At 35.6% G+C, this 19,245-nt stretch overlaps 3 protein-coding genes across 4 annotated transcripts; all 3 read right to left on the bottom strand.

Annotated features, from left to right (window-relative positions):
* Positions 1-1,960: 1,960 nt before the first annotated feature.
* On the bottom strand, positions 1,961-4,142 carry LOC135151649 (uncharacterized). Its single transcript, XM_064090633.1, has 6 exons — positions 3,759-4,142; positions 3,393-3,684; positions 3,224-3,320; positions 3,020-3,141; positions 2,858-2,939; positions 1,961-2,751 (listed from the first exon to the last, which is right to left on the bottom strand). Exons 1-6 carry the CDS (start codon positions 3,897-3,899, stop codon positions 2,709-2,711), a joined length of 777 nt encoding a protein of 258 aa, XP_063946703.1. The 5' UTR covers positions 3,900-4,142; the 3' UTR covers positions 1,961-2,708.
* Positions 4,143-5,294: 1,152 nt separating this feature from the next.
* LOC135146753 (uncharacterized) lies at positions 5,295-8,080 on the bottom strand. 2 transcript variants are annotated; one of them, XM_064088836.1, is made up of 11 exons: positions 7,791-8,080; positions 7,416-7,704; positions 7,244-7,340; positions 7,002-7,123; positions 6,836-6,917; positions 6,589-6,718; positions 6,306-6,460; positions 6,112-6,232; positions 5,822-6,031; positions 5,663-5,731; positions 5,295-5,576 (listed from the first exon to the last, which is right to left on the bottom strand). In XM_064088836.1, exons 1-11 carry the CDS (start codon positions 7,938-7,940, stop codon positions 5,559-5,561), a joined length of 1,443 nt encoding a protein of 480 aa, XP_063944906.1. In that variant the 5' UTR covers positions 7,941-8,080; the 3' UTR covers positions 5,295-5,558. The 2 variants fall into 2 exon arrangements, with proteins under 2 accessions (XP_063944906.1, XP_063944907.1); XM_064088837.1 differs by lacking the exons at positions 6,836-6,917; positions 7,002-7,123 and having other exon boundaries at positions 5,335-5,576.
* A 2,028-nt stretch (positions 8,081-10,108) lies between these two features.
* On the bottom strand, positions 10,109-18,904 carry LOC135151648 (uncharacterized). Its single transcript, XM_064090632.1, has 17 exons — positions 18,735-18,904; positions 18,545-18,598; positions 18,417-18,461; positions 18,232-18,342; positions 17,533-17,673; positions 17,339-17,449; positions 17,129-17,233; positions 16,938-17,027; positions 16,786-16,866; positions 16,623-16,679; positions 16,409-16,555; positions 16,146-16,262; positions 15,087-16,064; positions 14,511-14,969; positions 14,164-14,416; positions 13,029-14,059; positions 10,109-11,836 (listed from the first exon to the last, which is right to left on the bottom strand). The coding sequence occupies exons 1-17, from the start codon at positions 18,778-18,780 to the stop codon at positions 10,191-10,193; spliced, it is 5,472 nt and encodes a 1,823-aa protein (XP_063946702.1). The 5' UTR covers positions 18,781-18,904; the 3' UTR covers positions 10,109-10,190.
* Positions 18,905-19,245: the final 341 nt, after the last annotated feature.

The raw sequence follows: 19,245 nt of genomic DNA, 5'->3' as shown, positions 1-19,245 counted from the left end.
AAAAATCAAAAATGGTTGCTCTTTGTATCAGCAGTAGAAACAAAATTGCATCAGAAAGGAGCACATCATAGTTTATGTAGAATATTTTAAACTGGTCTTTAAAAAGCAAAGATCTCTAAAAATTAAATCTTGTCAGCACAGAGAATATATTACAATGCCGTTATATAACTTTGTTGTTATGTTGAGTTCAATTTACTTCTAAAATCACGAAACATGTAAGTTCCTCACCAAATATGTTATATTGACATTTGGACCACGTCTTCTTTTGGAGTTTCCTGGTTTATGAGTATGAATTGTAAGATTTCAGGGCAACATACATTCGAAAAGATTGATTATACACAAATTAAAATCTTGGTTGTAGAGGTGTCGGTCACCTATCATGTCCATTGTAGCTTGGCCAGTGGTCGTTGCGGGATCAATCTATGTGATCCCGGATACAAAAATGCCGCTTCCACTGACATCAATTGAAGAGGCTGTGACACACAAACTAAATACTCAATGTGGACGATATGGGACATGCACGTGATAAAAAGACAGCAATATGTCAACAAAATTCCCTTCCATTTCTCATCCTAAGTCCCCGGAAAGTTTCATTCCCGTTATTGGTGACAAAGTTTGCCATTAGTATGAAGATTTAGGCTAATTTAGATATGAAGATTTAGCTCTACACTATGATCTCAATTTCAGTTACCTCGTCAATAATCTTGTATATGTATGATCCATCAGGATGTGTATCTGAAAACAATCATTATATATCAGGGCAATCATGCATCATAAACCAAATCATTATAGGTGACAGAGAAAAGAAACGGGTGGCAGAGCAATTGAGCTCAGCACCGCACTTGATCTTATAAGCAGACTACTCGCATAAATGAAATACACTACTCCTACTTTATCTCAATTAATTCATCACTCACCGGTTCAACTCCATGTGCTTTCAAATGCCGATTGGCTGGTGACAGGGATGATTACACCTTCAACGGGGATCGTGTTATTTTCTTTAACAACATGACTTGGACCACAGAGACATGAAATATGTGGCTAGATCATACACAGAGGCAAAAATAGGTAAAAATAATTAAACAAAATCACAGAGAATATAAATCAAACACCTTGAATGCATTCATCATCTAACTTATCAGCTTAACCTATACACAATACAGGAGCGTATATATGGGTACAGATTAACCTACTTGTCGACGGGGGAGGAATACGTGGTGGAGAGGGTGGCTTGTCCGTCGTTGGCTATGCAGAAACGAACACAACCATAACTGATCCAGTGCAGCCTGTCTTCCCCGGTACTTGATCTCTGATATCCTGGAGATCGAAAGTGATTTTGGAATAATAAATGGGGGGAGAGAATGTAACAGCCCGCGTGAGTGTAGGCAGATGGAGCACGGAGCAATTCAGAAAACACGTGTGTTCAATTCTTAGCAGGGGACAGGCAGAGGAGATTGAAGACATGAGAACACTGGAGAAATTCGAATAGTGGATAAGGAATCAGGTATAAACTATGCCTGCTTTGAAACACACATGCCTGGCGAATGATTGCTGATCATAAAGCTTGAAGATGGTTTTGCAAGATCTGGAATTCAAAATTTTGAATTAGGACGTGAGAGATAAGGTAACGGAAGCACGATCAATTATCCGGGAGAAAAAAACTGAGATGGGCAGATGGGTTAACGGATTTACGGGTCGGTGGGTCGGTGGAGCAGGCAAAAAATATGGGTAAAATTTGGAGTATTTTTGGGGCCTTCACTAGCATGCATTAAGAATACTAGGGAATTATGCCCGCGCTTCGCGAGCTCCCTTTAAAATAATTAATAATTCATAAAATTGCTGTATTATGGATTTATTTTGTAAAACTGGAAGCATATGGGAATTTATACTAATACGAAAAATAATTAAATCAACAAATGACGACCACGATAAAACATCAGTAGAGTCCATGGGTAAGACGGAGTATAAGGCAATATATTTGCCTGATACTAAATTGCTTTTTGACAAAAATATTCTCTTACGTGAACACAGCAGAGCAATACATATCAAATAGCCTCTCTGATAATTTTCTTGACAAACACAAAGACGTGGCTCCAGTTCTTAACAGCTATGAACAAACAATTATTCTAAACGTCTTTACTATTTTTTCTTGTAAAGCTTCTCAATCAAATCTGCTGCATCTTGAACTGTGGCAATGGTCTGAGCACTTTCTTCTTCCACGCTGATCCCAAACTATTTCAAGTGCTGAAAATTTTTGAGTCTCCAGAAACTATTTCAAGTGCTGAAAATGATTCTCCATTCTTCATATACATATGTACCACTTTTAGATATACATATGTACATGATTATACCCCAGAAACATGAATAAAATCTAAGTGAAATTCAACTCACATTGTCAAAATCATCTTGCTTTATAAAAAATCCTTCAGACTATATATCTCAAATAAAAAATGCAATCATGCTCTTTGAAAATTATAAAGCAGACATAGTCTAATGAAATAATAAAGCAAATGAGGTCATCTGATAAAAAGAAACTTATGAAATCAAAGCCTAACTGGATGAATAGAATTCATTTTTAACAGAAAGAAAATCCTAGGATGAAACCCAAAACAATAATCTGAATCAAGGAATGATGCGGCACAAATCTGCCTCACAGCAACCCAGTTCTTATTAGCTCCCATGTCGTACTTAGCATCTAGTTCTTCAGATCAAATGATAGGCCAAAACTCCATGAAGCCATCATTGATCAACCTACATATAGAATATAATATGGGAAAAATAACACAAATTTGATCCATCACATTAAATAATAGATTTGTTTCATAATATAAAAAGACAAAACTTGGTATAATTTTACCAGTGTCTGAACGTTGTCACTTCCGGGCATTCAAGGTTCACATAAATCTTGGTGGACGAAAGATTAGTTATCTTAATAGTCCCTGTAGAAGATATAGATGATTTAGCACAAAAGGTAAAGACTTTAAAGCTTAATTTTTTGCAACGTAGCTACTTCTCTTACCTCTAAACTCAGAAATTCTTGTGCTTGCCATTATGACAATCTTGGGATTTGCAAATTGATCGTCATACAACGATAACGCGTCAGGGTTGAAGGGTCCCGATATATGCACTTTGTGTCTAACACTGATTTCATATTTATAAAGATGTTACAGTAAGAAGTTATAAGTTATGCACTTATACAGTAGTAAATAGGCCAAAATTATACCTTCCATCATATATTGTGAATTTTATAATTTCTACTGGACCATGGTTTGTCTGGGATTCCTGGATTGGTTCAAGATCTTCCACCATTCCCATTACATCTATTACAACATAGTACATAGATTAATGATACAGAATGGAAATGATTAAAAGATTTTTGGTAGCATACCGACCTATGGAGAATTCATTTAGCCAATTTGGATTTCCTTCAACAACATGTTCCTGCAAGTCTTCCAGTGGAATAATTTCAAACCTGTGCATTTGAATTGTAAATTCCTCTTCCGGAATAACATTGATTCGGGTCGCCTCTGTAAATGCTATTTGGCGTGGGTGAAGCACAGGTCGGAAAATGCCATTGGCAGGTATGACACTGAAATTCCTAACCATGCACACAACTCCTTCATTGATTAAATTCTGGAATTGAATCCATATTTCAGGGGTAGTGGATGCATGCACGTGAGTGTTCTGGATTTACAGCAAATACAAAAATATTAGAAATTGTTTTCATGTCACGGACAACAGAAATTTATTTGTATTACCTCTGAATCTAACAGGAGCAAGTTCCATCTGACTATGACACCATTTGGTATTGTCGAAGGCCATATTCTTGTAACACGGACCCTTACGTTCCATGTCATCTTGCTTCCATCCACAACCGCGAGATGATCGTGTGCATCCATGAACCAACCTGTATGATCGGTTTTGGCTGACCTACTTCTCTATACTGATCAAGTCAAGATGCGATAAGTGTACAAACCTTATTTATTTATATTTATAGCCTAGAAGAAGGAAAAGATAAGTGCATGATGATAGTCTATTGCCTAAAAAACGGAGATTTGGTACAATGAAGGCCTCTGTTACTAATACTGAGTTGGCAAATATATCTGATAGTGTAATTAGTCAAACATAATTTTATATAAAATCCTATGTTGATTCAACGTGTTACTGCATGAAATATGGCAATGGTAATTTGCAAGCCTGCAATTTTGTATTACTTTTTATGGGTACAAATAAGTTAATGGTAATTTCAATTTAAAAAATACTAATTTAAAAATACTAATCATATACAATTTATTTTCAATTTGGATGTTTATAAATTATCCCAAAAGAAACAATGTTAGTATAAAATGACTGAAATTAATTTGGTGTCATCCAAAAACACTAAAAAAATTAGTATAAAATTTGCAAGAAATGAAATAGAGTAATTTAAAAAATGTTAGACACATCATCATTTAAAACTGAATTTGATACATGAATAACATACCAGTTTAAAATATATCAAGTTTATATATATAGATACCTTATGTAAATATTGGCCCAGTGAAAATAATATATGAAAATTTAAAAATTTCCCAAACAATTTCAAAATTTAAAATAATGAAGAGGTATATTACGTTTAAAGTCATTAAAAATAAATTTGAAATATAAATTGAAGCCTATCAGGCTCATTAAAAAAAGAGTTAAACAAAATAATAACAATAAATATGTCATTAATTTTTACCACCTATGCTTATTATATTTATTTCTCAAACATTATATCACACAAAAAGACTTGCATGTCGATAAATTAAAAATCACTTTCTAACCCCAAATAGAAATCCAAAAAGTAAAAAATAATATATGTATATTAATTTTGTTTATTGTATTAAATTGTAGATATTATAAAATTTTAGAGGTCAAATTAAATTTTAGATATTATAAAATTTTAGAGGTCAAAAAAAGTGAAAATAGAAGGGTAAAAAAAATCAATGGGAATAACTATGAAAAACTTTTGACTCTAAGTATGTTTTCAGATAAAAGAAATAAATTTAACCTCACTTTTTAACTCAGTTTGGTTTTATAAAAAGTAAAAAATAATTGTTGTATAGTGTATTTGTTTTTGCAGAATAAATGAGAAGATTGATGGGAAACTATTTTTATTCCAGAACCATGTTTAAAAAGCAGTCGAAAGTTTCCAAACCAATTCTCAAAGATTGCAGGGAAAGAAAGCTCAGCTATCTTAAAACCTTACACAGCTAGTGAATAATGAATAGTAAAAAAAAGGGCATGGGTGTAAAGCGAGTTCCATGACAAACCAAGTGCAAATTATGAGATAGTTTTGCATAAACAACGATAGACTGAAAGCATTTGGATCCAATACATCTGGAAAACAATTCAACAAAAACTAAGACATAAGACCTTGTCCTGAAACTGGAATAAAACAGAACAACTTAGGGAAACACTCCAATCACAGTGGAGAACAAAAAAAACTTCTTGAAACAAATTGAAAACGTCTAGTAATTGCAGAAAAAAGAGCACAGGCCGCAGCACAGGGGTGCATAATCAAGCCGCTTGTAGCATCATGCTGGGGTATCCTCCTACAGGCAGATACATAAATAATTTAAGATATATTACTTAACAGGATGGAGTATTCATATTCAATCATAGAAATGGAGGAATGTACCACTTTGATTTTCTTTGTGGCTGAATGAGATGAACCTGGAGTTTCAAAAAGCTCAATGCCAGGAACAACCTGTTTTGTGAAAAGACTGTATATAAATTATTCTGGTTTAAGTTAAAAGTATATACGAAAATAAAAACACAGACAATATTAAATACATACAGAGTCACCCTCCATAGAAAATGAACTGGTAGCCTGAGTTGGTGATGCCAAAACCATTGCACCTTCGTACATTGCAGAATCACACAAATCTACTACATTGTAGAGATTACTATCTCCGGCCACATTAGCATCTGTTAACTGCAGCAGAACAATGACCTCTTTTCCGATAATGCTACCAAAGATAGCAGATGCAACAGTGACAGAGTTATCCTGTAGCAAGGGAAATAACAATGAGTTCCCATAGCCATTTTGGTTACAGTGGGTGAGGAATATTGTTAATCTTCCCTTACCTGTTTAATCTGAGTTAGGAGATTAGCTACAGTAGTGCCAGCCAAACGCTTAACAACTCGGTCAAGAAGAATTACATTTGTCAGTAACGTGCTGTCGTCAGCCAGAACAAAAATGCGAAACCTTGAATGGAAAAGCAACACACGGTGAGAATTTATTCATAAAATACAAAACATCACAACCAAGGATGACTTACCTTTTCTCACAGTATCCAAAACTGCGGTTACACTCGTGACACTTGAATTTTTTGTCTATTTTTTCAACCTCAGCCTGGCAGGAAACACAGCTATTGAACCACCAGTTATCCTCTTCCTCAACTTTGGTAATGACAAACTTGATCATTACAGTCCTCTAATTTGGTCATGAATGGACAGAACTAATTAAATTTAGGAAAACATGTTCTGCCAGTGAGAATAAAGAATGCAGACATTGACATGGCATCATGATATAGTGTATAGGTTTGGATTAAATTGACAAACCTTGTACCGAAAATTTCCGGGATCTTCAATCATCTGCTTGAAGGACGTCTTCTCAATAACAATCCTTGTGGAAGCATTAGATGTGGAATCAGCATATACTTTTCCTGGTTTATAACCTTCTTCCCGCAATCTGTGTGAAACATAAAGGGAGTTTGTAAATGTGTAACCGAGGATTGCTAATATGTGACATTACTGTAACTAAACAGACAGAATGAAGCGGACAAATGAAGCATTTTTAAAACACAACCTTTCACGATATTCAGCAACTGAATCAATTGGGAGGTTAAAGTAAATCTTTGTCGACGGCAAGGCTCCAATTTGATGTTCCTCTAATTTTTGATCAACAGATAAATACCAAAATGTTATTTCCGCACATTTGCACATGACAACAAAATGAAAAGTATACCGCATACCCCTAAAAGTTGACAATTTCGCACTCGTGAGCACGCCTATCACAGGTTTCTCAAGATCTGGCTTAAAACTTTCACTAACCGAGCTAGCAAAGTCACCCCAAAGCGTTACTTTGAATTTTAAACTGACATTACAGAACAAATTAAAACCTCATTCTTAACGGACAGTAATATACAAATTAAAAAGTAGAAAATCATGCATGAAAACACAACTGCAAGAACTCATTAAAAATATGATATCTAACCGGCCATCCGTAAATATGAACCGGGTTTGGTCTCTCTCCCCATATCTTGTCGGAACTCGCTTTACCTTGTCGAACTCCTCCACAGCACCAATGACATCTGTAAAAAGGAAGGTTAATTAAATATAAGATCTTATTCACACGTGGTAATAAAAAAACATGGGAGAAATTCAACCATAAGCAAATTCCGGATTCTGATTCTCCGACAAACGGTCACACTCCTCAAGCAAGTCTCCCATGTCCATAAATTCAAACTTATGCTTTGGGATCATAACATCGTCCTCCACTTCCTTAATGGTAGTACTATTAAGAAGTCGAAGGCAAAGCTTTGTTGAGACAGGTTTTAATTTCCCAATAGTATCTCTGACCTGAAAGTTCTCAACAACATAAACCTTCCCTTCAGCGACCTCTTTGCCAATAGCTCGCCAGTTATCGGGGTAAACATATGCATGCACATGAGAATTCTGCATTTTCCAAATAATATAGTTAAGATCAAAAATAAAAATATCAGGAACATCATAAAAACTTTCACTTAAGCCATTAGCCTTACATCATCGTCGAGGAGAATCAAATTGTATCCCTTGATGGTTGATGTTTCTGGAGCAAATGTTGGCCAAAAGCGTGTGAGCCTTGCTTTGATTTTCCAGTTAGTGCGTGACTTCTCGAGATTCTGAATGTGATCAAACATCCTTCCCTGCATATTGTCCTGAACTGAAGAAACTATTAACTCACTTTTTCACGCTCAATTGGTTTAATGACTTCGAAGTGTGGAATGAGTATATAGAAAGCTAAAGTACAGCTATTATATAGGCGAGGAAAAGCAAGTAAAAAAGATAGCTAGGTGCATGAAAAAAGGAGGGATAGACGTGCGTTGAGGACGATAGGGAGCAGTTACCGACGGTTGTCACTAAAACATTACCCGTAGTTGATGGCAGTTGTGTACATGATATCATGAAGCACGCATAAGCTGGGGAGTTGATAATAACAAACAACATCTATTTTGAATCGACTTGGAAATAACATAGAAAAGCATATATGAGGTTGCTCTGTATCAAATCGTTAGAGATTGCCTTAAAAAAAAATTATATCAATTAGCCTGAGAAGATCATTACTCATTATATTCAAAATCTTTTCCTTATTTCGTAAAAAAATAAAATTGCAAGCTACGTTTAAAGTTTTGTATATTTGATAAACTGAAGACCAAAAATTCAAAAATATGAAATAAATAATGACAAAACTCTGTGCAAAAAGGAAACAATTTTTGGAGAAACTTCTAACTTACAACATTTCTGCAATCTCATATCTATCATGATTAAAAATATTTTTCAAACATTATATTACAAAATAATACACGCGTCGAAATGAAGTAAACAATTAGGTAGGTAACAAAAAATGGTTTGACATATATTATAAATAATAACTCACATGTAGAAATTATCTCAGTATCGTAAATTTTTTATTGTGTTTTACACTTTGCATTTACGGATTTGTTAAATTGTAGCAACATAAGTAGGTTGCCTGGGATATTAAAATGAAGAACTCATTTTTCAAATATTATTAAATTTTAAAATATAAAATACTCAAAATGTATATTAGGCTTAAGCAAATAGAAGTAAATTTGAAATAGTAATTACATGTGACACGATATATTACAAAAAATCACACGGCTCCAAATAAATAAAAAAAATTAGGTCGCAGAATGGTTTTACCATATACACGGCCAGTAACTCTGGTGTGGAAATTATCTCAAAAACTTATTTTTAATATTGTGTGTTCAACTTCGTTGTTACTGATTCTTTAAGTTGTAGCACCATGATCAGATTGCCTATGGAAAAAAGTGAAAAATTCATTTTCCAGACGTTTTTATAATTTAATATAGTGAAGCCGTGTATTACGTTTAAAGCAATACCAATAAATATGTCATCAATTTTTATCCCATATGTTGATTATAATTATTTTATGTGATGACGTCTTATTCTTATATTTATTTCCTCCAAATTAGATATCCCTCAGAATATGTGATGACGTAAAAAAACCATTTAGATTATAATATTTTCCTTGATTATATATTTAATTTGTATTAAATTGACATATATTATAAATAATAACTCACATGTAGAAATTATCTCAGTATCGTATTTTTTTTATTGTGTTTTACACTTTGCATTTACGGATTTGTAAAATTTAGGTTGCCTAGGATATTAAAGTGAAGAACTCATTTTTCAAATATTATTAAATTTTAAATTATAAAATACTCAAAATTTATATTAGGCTTAAGCAAATAGAAGTAAATTTGAAATAGTAATTATATGTGACACGATATATTACAAAAAATCACACGGCTCCAAATAAATAAAAAAAATTAGGTCGCAGAATGGTTTTACCATACACACGGCCAGTAACTCTAGTGTGGAAATTATCTCAAAAACTTATTTTTAATATTGTGTGTTCAACTTCGTTGTTACTGATTCTTTAAGTTGTAGCACCATGATTAGATCGCCTATGGAAAAAAGTGAAAAATTCATTTTCCAGACGTTTTTATAATTTAATATAGTGAAGCCGTGTATTACGTTTAAAGCAATACCAATAAATATGTCATCAATTTTTATCCCATATGTTGATTATAATTATTTTATGTGATGACGTCTTATTCTTATATTTATTTCCTCCAAATTATTAAATATCTCAGAATATGTGATGACGTAAAATAACTATTTAGATTATAATATTTTCCTTGACTATATATTTAATTTGTATTAAATAGACTATATATACTGACATTTGTAATGCTATTAAAGAAAACTCTATTTGGTAGAATGTATGTCAAAAAACTATGAGTTACCACATAATCTATCTCTGCTCGTTGCATCTCGAGAATTATAAAGAATAGCTAAATTCATAACATCAACATAAATATTACTAACAGAGTCAATAAAGAGTGCAACACATATTAACCTGCATCTACACTTGGTATGTTGTAAAAAACCTCCTGAAAAACAACATTTGAGGTAATATCAGTAGTCTTGCCTTCGTCATTAACCACCAGAATATGAAGTCCAGAAGCAGAAGTAACTCTAGAAACTGCAACATATAACTGTCCATGACAAAATACTGGTCTTGGTAAGAAAATCCCTACTTTATCAAGTGACTGTCCTTGGCTTTTGTTTATGGTCATAGCAAAACATATCTGAAGAGGAAATTGAGTTCTCTTGAAATCAAATGGCCATGGTGTCTCGGTAGGTATCATCTCAATACGTGGTATTAGATGCTTAGTACCAATGTGTGAACCACACATTATTTCACATTCAATGCTGTTCTTCTTACAACCCGTGACAATCATCCGAGTACCATTGCATAGCCCATTAATTTGGTTCAGATTTCTCATCAGCATCACTGGAGTTCCTATCTTGATTTTGAGCTCATGTTTAGGAATACATGGCATGTTCAGAGAGTTCAAATATTCCACCGGGAATGATTCATCAAACTCATTTTCCTCCGGGCCTTTATCCTCCAAGGAGTCCTGACTAAAATATGTGTGTACATCCCCTGGCAACTTATCAAGAATGGCAGAATTGATGTCATCTACCACAGCATTTGTAGGAGTGAGAATGGCGCGAGAACTAAGGTAGTGCCGAGAAAACATGTTTTCAGAGAAGGACGGATATATAATTTCAATCAAATCTTGAACAGGTGTGTCATGTGAGTGGACAACGTGTTGCTCAGGTAATTTGAATAACACCTCGGAAATGTGTTCCTTTATTCGAATTGGATCTACTTTTCCATCGCCAATCTGGAGCTGCCATTCACTAAATTCTTTTATCATCTGGTTATGCTCAGGACTATTCCCAGCATGCAATCGCATGTTCTGAAATAGAAGGAACACCTGGCAGTGATCCCATAGTTTAGATTTATTCAAAGCTGCTGCAATGATTTCTGCTCTCGAAGCTTTTGGAATAACAGGCAAAATCTGACGGAAATCCCCACCAAACACTACAGTTATTCCACCAAATGGTTTTTTGGCTCTTTCAGGATCAACGGCAGACATAATGTCCCGTAAAGTACGATCAACACACTCAAAAGCATAGCGGTGTTGCATAGGCGCCTCATCCCAAATAATCAAATCGGTGAGTTTGATTAATTCAGCAAGGTCAGTACCATGTTTAATGCCAGCACAGGAGTATTGATCAAGCTTTATAGGTATATGGAAGCGAGAGTGTGCAGTCCTCCCACCTGGGAGCAGTGTCGCTGCAATCCCTGAAGAAGCAACAGGGATTACAATTCGACGTTCTGAACGAAGGTAAGCTATCACTGTTTGCCAAAGAAAAGTCTTGCCGCATCCACCACTTCCGTGTACAAAGAATAATCCACCCTTCTTTGCGAGCACAGAATCAATGACTGAATTATATACACACCTCTGGCCTGAATTTAACTTCTGGTAGTTAGCATCGTGAACCTCCTTCATCTCTCTAACATTGTATGATGTCTCCTCTATGATAAGCCTATTCAAATCAGCATTTCTGTAGTTATCTGTTGGGAAAGGCAGGTCTGGGAAGTCTTTCAAACTCTTTCCAATATCATTAAACAATTTTTCAATTTCTGCAAGGACAACCAATCAAATCCAGAGGAAGGGGTAAATAAATGATTAGGAACAGAATGTGATATGAAAAAAGAATTCAAAACCTAACCAAAAAAGTGGGGACCAATCTTCATAGATGCAACTCATAATTATAAACTCTTAATTATAATAGGGGGAATTATAGCAAGGTACTAAAATGCCAAATAAAAATATTGTTTAATTCTAAAAATATGCTCTGCAAAATTACATGATACTATATATATATTGGTCATTTGTAGCTCTAAAACATAATTGGTATCATGAAGTTGAAATTTTACTATTTATATTATTTTTCATATTAGATTTTGACGCACACACACGTATACAATCCCATTTGAAGGTGGCTATTAAATTAAAAAAAAAAAAAGAAGAAGAAGAGTTGATCAGGTAACCTACAGCAAAAGAGGAACTAAACTGATAAAGAAATCTGAGTTTAGAAGTCTGGCTCTGGGGTTGTTTTTTTGGGGCTTTTAATGTATTTAATAGTGTTCTGGTAAATGTTTGTTGGTCAAATGTCATTAGTCATACTCAGAATGAGCAAAACCACATAAATATTTAATATATCTCAAAACAGGTTATCAAAAAAATAGACCTGAAATCACACCATATAGTATGCAGTTTCTGAATCAAGGCAAGCACTATAATTATAAAAGAAAACACAGGCCTATCTAACATAACAGGTAGGAACAATAACAACAATGCAGTAACCAAATTGAAATAATTAGTCTCTAGTAACTGTGAGGAGCTTAAATAAGAAGAATAACAATTAGAATATCACAACAACTATGTGGCTGCGCATACCTAGCAGTTAAAAAGAAAGAATGAACAACTCAAACAACACCACATATATTATCAAAAAATTAAATCTACAAATGAATTAAACCATGGCATTAAAAACAATACAGACAGCTGAGTAAAGAACCGGTGATAAAAAATAAAAAAGCCTGAAATGTAACTGTATTGTGTTAAGACTCTAGATGAAGGTGGATGTTAAATTCAAACGAAATGAGTGTCTATATGGCTGGTATTTTCAGAAGTAACATGAAAGCAGCAACATGTGCATTGAAAAGACACAAATGAGTGGTCTGCTCCAAGGTGTGTGGTGCTAAAATTATTCATACCAACTATGACATGTTTGAACAACTATTTATAGCTGAGTAAAAACTAAAATACCTGCTAGAGTGTAATTATGTATGTCAACTTCGGGTAGTTCAAGATCATTGATACCAGTTGTGCTCCTTTGCTTCCTCAGAATATCTTCCGACATACATTTCCAGTGTCGAGTCCATAATAAAAGTGGATCAGCAACAGTATTATGTGCCAAAATATTCACAAACATTTCACGTAATTGATGAGGGAAGGCTGAGTGAGAGTTTTCGGACAATGCCTCATGCCACTGGTTGTCGTCTTGTAAAAGACCCATAGCACCACATGCCTCCTTAAAAGTGTCATACACAACACCATCGACCGTCCGTATGTCCTCAAATCCTAAACAGCCCTTTTTCCGCATCAGCAACATTCTGAGATAGAGCAAATCACCGGCTGTAGCATGAACCTCCGACAGCCTCCCAACTACATCACCCCTCTGTCTATACTTCCACTTGCACTCTTTGGGAAGCCATGTAAAATAACTCGGAAATTCATTATACGTGTAGTTTTTAGCATCCGGCAGTAGTTTGTTTGCTAAGAACCAAGCTTCCAGTTTGGATCTTTTAGAATCAGCACGATGACAAACATTCTGCAAAGATTCTCCTGTTTTGAAGCTAACATACTTGCTATCTGGCAAATGGATGGGTAATCGGTCAACAGATGGCCATCGAGAATGAATGCCAAAGCCTAAAATTCTCCAAGCTGCTTCAGAAGCTGAAACGTAACGCCCATCAAGATAATGCCTAACCTCATCAAAAATCTTTCCTTTTCGTTCTTGACAATCAACTGCACTTGATTTATCATTTTTTCGCTTTAGAAGCATGGTAGCAGTATCATGTCCTTTGAGACAATATTTGAACAGGTACTTCAAGGAGCGGGAATTATTGCATATCTCTAAGTTTATATGGCATTGGAAACGAAGCAGTAGTTCCCTATTATACGGGACAACAAACCTATTGTTGAGAAGCACACCCTTCCTCTTAACTGTCTTGCCTGTGTCTCGACGCCGATAATTAGGAAACCCACATTCATCGAAACATGTTACTCCATTAAACCTGTGTAGCAAATTTAGATAAAGGTGAGGCAATCATACAGGTATAACGTTTTAAAAAGATAACTAAAGTCACTATGACTGCATGTGCATTTTCATCGTTTGTACCTTTTTGGGAAGTGACGTCCACATTTATCATTAACCATGCATGGGGAGTAAGAAGTGTCTTTCCCACACGGACCATGAATCATATAATTTTTCACTGCCTGATAACAAATAGGATCTGACTCTTCATCTGGAATTTCTGCACTCACTAATTTGTCAATCTGTTCAGCCGTCTTAGGCTTGTCTTTGTCGTCTAGCCATACCAACATATGAGCATGTGGCAACCCACGCTTCTGGAATTCAATTACATGCATCACTGTCATATAATTAAAAAAAACAAAATATTAGCATTTGGATAAAATAGCATTATAAAAGAAGGAAAAAAATTCAGATTTTAGAAAGCACTTAACACCCAATACAACGGCCAAAGAAATGCTTCTTTTTTATGAGGTCGATTAGCTGGTCAAGTTTCATTTTAAATACACGTGCAACAACATCTGGAGCATCTGCAACATTTACTCCAGGCAAGTGCTTCATCATTTCTGTAATCTCAGGCCATTTTGAATTTGTTGTCATTGTTAAGAAAAGAGATGGATGGCCAATACTGCGACACAGTGCAAGCGAATCTTTAAAATACTGAGACATATACCGCTTGGAACCTGTAAAAGATGCCGGAAGTATCACACATTTTCCAACATGTGAAGGATCATTATCTCCCCTACGCACTGCATCACGTACAGAGTTGTAGAGGTCAGAACGAATAGTGGTTTGGTTTCGAGATATCCAATCCAGTCTATACTGCTCCATGGCTGTAAAAGCATCAACCACATATTGTTGCCACAACCTTCCACCAAGATGCGGAGTCAATCCTATATTGAAAACAAAGGACGATCACCAATAGGAACGGTTATATAAAATACAGCTTTGATGATTAATATTTGTTAAGAATTTGTGACAGTGCAATGGTAGGAGGAATAAAAAAGAACCTTCATTTGTCCGTATCATCAATTTATAGGAATAATACTCTTTCATTGTAACATGCTCTCTGAACTTTCGATCACCTTCTGTCTCATCATTATCAGCTGGTTCTGGTCTTCTTTTCTTGCAATTTTTCAATGGAATTTCAGTGTGGTATCCATCATCTCCTTGTGGAAATAAAAGGGGAAATTGAAGCTGCATAAAATAAGCATCTGTTTCGAATACCCGCTTTAGATATCCTTGGTTGGTTTGGCATACAGTGTCTCTACATCCAGCCGTGTCTGCAGTAGCATTAACAATCAAACCTGCAACCTCATTGGATGGACCTATAATGTTCGGACGACCATTTTCTGCCTGTGATGATATAAGTACCAGTTTGAAGTCTTCTTGTTCATTACTTTTGAATCTCCTCTGGGCAGTGCGAAAATAACTAACCAGCTTATTATTTTCGTCAAGCATCCGTGTGAGACTGTCAACTATGTCTAGATCAACATCATCGACCTTTGCTCCAACAGCACCAATCCTGTTAGATTGCTCATTATCAGTGTCATAAATGTATAGCTGACAAAACTTTGGTTTTTCCCCTTCATCAGGAATGAGGCTTCCAATAAAATGAAGATTCTGTCCTCTGATCTTGAAACAGAACGGCGCTCCACCTCTATTTATTTTATGGTCTATTTTCCCACCACTTGAACACATTGCAAACATACAATTATACACCCGGATGTTCTTACGAAAATGAGTTGATTTGGGACCTCCATAGAGTAAAGAAGCTAGAGGCTCTGGAGCATGCTTCTCAGGGGGGAGAACAACTTGGCCACTCTTACAACACAAAGAGAAAGTTGGAGCTGCATTCGGATTTGATTTATTGTTGCGCTCCATATCCCACATTATTCCGTTACATTGTCGGCAAATAGCATTTGGAGGACCGAGGTTGGCATAGCCTTGCCACATATCAGGATTAGAATCCTCAGTCGCATCCTCACCTGTACAGAAAATGAGTTGGTATGTAAGACTATTTTACAATACATGAATTAATTTGAAACTACTTATAACAAACACAGTACCTTCATCATACAGATTATCATGCTCTGTATCATCAGCTGCATCGTCAAAATCCCGGGAGAGATCCTTAACACCAGACGTAGACGCGCCACTACTTGGCCGGAAAGGTCTGCTAGACTCTGCAAGATAACAACCAAACAGATTGATTGGCTACATACTGTTCTGTTGCGAATAAATATGACTGCATGTATACATCTAGTATATAAATCAAAATTGATTAAGATATGTAGAGGCTGAGGTCCTTGTGCAATGGTGCTTAAAATACCTGATTCGTGTAGCCGGGACAACACATAAGACGATGCGAAAGTAGAACTTGAATTCTCAGACGTGTTGTGAGGAGCATGCCTGTTTGTGCTGTGCAAGTGAGGAACACTTGTCTGGTAGGTTACAGTGCTACCGGGAGTCCTGCAATCTTTATATAGAATGAAGATTTAATTAGCAACTTGTCATATAGTTTGACATCATAACACACTACTAACCGGCAGTAGTTGGAGACTTGTGAGTAGCTCCCTGTGTGCATGGTGTATTAATGTCATCTGCATGTGAATCCATAAACAATGAGTGTACTACTGAGAAGGAAACGTAAATATGTATTAACGCGGGAAGTTGAATTAATACCATCCATTGCAGTTGCCTGAGTACCTGTTTTATTGCCATCTTCATTACCAAACCTCTGCGCCAATAATTTTTCAATTCCTAGACCTCTGGTTCTTGGTTTCTTTGCTGCAAAATTAAACAGTAGGTAAGATTGTTGGAATTGAAATTATGAGGAAAGCGAAAGGCAATATAATTACCAGCCTTCGGCGCTTTGTTAAGATCAATCACTGATTCTTGGGAATTTATTATTTTGTTAACCCCTGGACCACGACGTCGCGGCTTTGAAACTGCACATGCATAAAAATAAAAAAAATACACATAAGCACATGTATTACATGCCAGTTCAAGCATCACCAACCATGCGAAAAGGCTGTAGTGTAGCTAATACCATCCTTTTTTACTGAGTCTTTTTTTGATACAACTGGAGCATCAACAGCAAGCATGTGCGAATACAACTTTGAAACTGCAGGACCTCTTCCTCTACGTCTGGGAGCTGCGCGTGAAATTGTCTCATTTTGGAAATAAATTATAGGTCATTAGACTTTTACAATTATGTACTGAACAGCAGACATGGTGCACGTGGAGTATGATAACTTACCCTCAGAATTACCACATCCATCAATATATAATTGTGTGTTCTCATGGCCACTACTTTTGACAACATTTTCTTTTGGTTGATTATAATGAGCAGGAGCATACTGGCCGACACCTGAAAGAAGCATGGTATCGTAAAATACAATTAAAGTTGATGATATTTAAGAGGAGAGTGACGATGAAAAGTGCTTTTGTTACTTCCAGATAAAGAGTTTTGTGTGACACATGGCTGCGTTTGATTGAACCCCGGGACGTGCTGCTGAGTTGACAAAGGGATGTTCAGAGCAGGCGCATTGATGTCAAGAGATCGGAGAGGTTGCCTTTCGGTAAAAACTTTATCTGATAAATCCGGAAAAAAAAAGTCAGATAACTTTATTCCAGATATGAACCCAGTCAACAAACAGAGGTATGCTTAATATTTAATGCATGTATATTCTGTGTATTGCTCCAAGAATCATGACCACTATGCACAGACATGAGAATACAGGAGGTGCTATTGTATCTATAGCCATGGCAGCAAATAATCTTTGCAAATTGCCAGTGTTTGCCACTGGATCATCTTCTGTCTATTTTCTACTTTTAAAAGGTGAAAACAGCTCTCTCAAAACCTGGTGGTTATCTTTTATATCATTTTATAAAAAGATTAACAAAGAGTATCTTTTATATCATTTTATAAAAAGATTAACAAAGAGCAAGTACATTAATCTAATCAAAAATTAACAAAGTAACAAAATAGACTAAAGAGGCAAGTTTGAAATTTAACCCATTGGGATTAAGTAGCTACTGATAAGGTACTAAAGAGGCAGTGTGACCATGTTATATGCAAAGTACTAAGGTAGGTATACACATGTAAGCTCTGGTTTTTTGCTTTGGAGAAAACTTAAAAAAGTGACATACCAGCATTTGTATTAGCATTGTTCCTTGTGTTGACATTTGAAGGCATCGTTGAAAGCATCCTCTTGTGCAAGAATTCATCGAGTGCTGTTCCACCGCTGCGACGTTTAACGGCTACCAAATGCGAGATGCAAATCATCAACAACGGGGAGATCAAGTTTGACAATGGGGAGTAAAGAACTGTATACCTGCCTCGTAGTATGGATCACCCGTCCGAACTACTCGCTTGCGTCCTGTAAGTCGTCGTTGTTAAATCCATGTTTTTATGATACAGAGCATAACCAAGTTCCATATTAATTAAGTACCAAGAACATACCTGCCAATTCACTTTCTGTAGAACGTGCCGAGTCTTTTTCGTCGAGCACCATATCTGCACAGAAGGAACGTCAGTAATGATCACACAAACATTACAATGATCCACGCTTTTTAGGTGCATAGTTGACCTTGGACAGGATGCATACCGACAAAGAAAGAAGGTGTAGAATTGCAGGTTAAACTAAAACTACCTGTCGATCGGGAAGGATTTCTGCGTGGAGATGGTGGCTGGTCCATTGATCATAACAGTTGAGAGTGGTTACAACATATTTGAATTTGAATTTTAGTGAAGATATGAGCGTGGGAATAGGATCCTGAGTTATGCTGCGTGCGGAAGTAAACAACTGCACCGGGTCGAGGCATCTGGTTATTTTTTAAAGGGTAAATTAAATGGGTAAAATGAGGCCCTATTCTAGCATGCATTAAGAATATATGGATATGGATATGGATATGGATACGGTAATCTAATGCAGACAGGTTGACCTTTTTATATTTGAACCATATTTATTTTAATATTATCTTTGTAATATTGCTTTGAAAAAAAAAATTCTTTGTGTATATTATATGAAGAAATTTAATTGTTTCAGAAAAATTATATAAAAATAATTTTGTGAAATATAAAATTATTATAAATAACCAACAAGTTTAGAAAGTCAAGAATGAAATTGTTGTTTAGAAAATAATATTGCCGTTGAGTAAAAC

The sequence above is a fragment of the Daucus carota genome, chromosome 3, assembly GCF_001625215.2.
Source record: "Daucus carota subsp. sativus chromosome 3, DH1 v3.0, whole genome shotgun sequence".
Lineage (NCBI taxonomy): Eukaryota > Viridiplantae > Streptophyta > Magnoliopsida > Apiales > Apiaceae > Daucus > Daucus carota.
The sequence above is the reverse complement of the archived record's forward strand: the minus strand, read 5'-3'. Positions and strand labels throughout refer to the sequence as shown.

Excerpts from the sequence above, each read along its gene's own strand:
- LOC135151649 (XM_064090633.1), bottom strand. The coding sequence starts at position 3,899 with ATGGATGCACACGATCATCTCGCGGTTGTGGATGGAAGCAAGATGACA. Across the intron at positions 3,142-3,223 it reads TTCACAATATATGATGGAAG|TGTTAGACACAAAGTGCATA; the intron begins GTATAATTTTGG and ends ATATGAAATCAG. Across the intron at positions 2,940-3,019 it reads AAGAATTTCTGAGTTTAGAG|GGACTATTAAGATAACTAAT; the intron begins GTAAGAGAAGTA and ends TATCTTCTACAG.
- LOC135146753 (XM_064088836.1), bottom strand. The coding sequence starts at position 7,940 with ATGCAGGGAAGGATGTTTGATCACATTCAGAATCTCGAGAAGTCACGC. Across the intron at positions 6,918-7,001 it reads GAAATTGTCAACTTTTAGGG|AGGAACATCAAATTGGAGCC; the intron begins GTATGCGGTATA and ends ATCAAAAATTAG. Across the intron at positions 6,233-6,305 it reads TTTGGATACTGTGAGAAAAG|GTTTCGCATTTTTGTTCTGG; the intron begins GTAAGTCATCCT and ends TTTCCATTCAAG.
- LOC135151648 (XM_064090632.1), bottom strand. The coding sequence starts at position 18,780 with ATGGACCAGCCACCATCTCCACGCAGAAATCCTTCCCGATCGACAG. Across the intron at positions 18,462-18,544 it reads TACAGAAAGTGAATTGGCAG|GACGCAAGCGAGTAGTTCGG; the intron begins GTATGTTCTTGG and ends GACGACTTACAG. Across the intron at positions 14,060-14,163 it reads GGACGTCACTTCCCAAAAAG|GTTTAATGGAGTAACATGTT; the intron begins GTACAAACGATG and ends TTTGCTACACAG.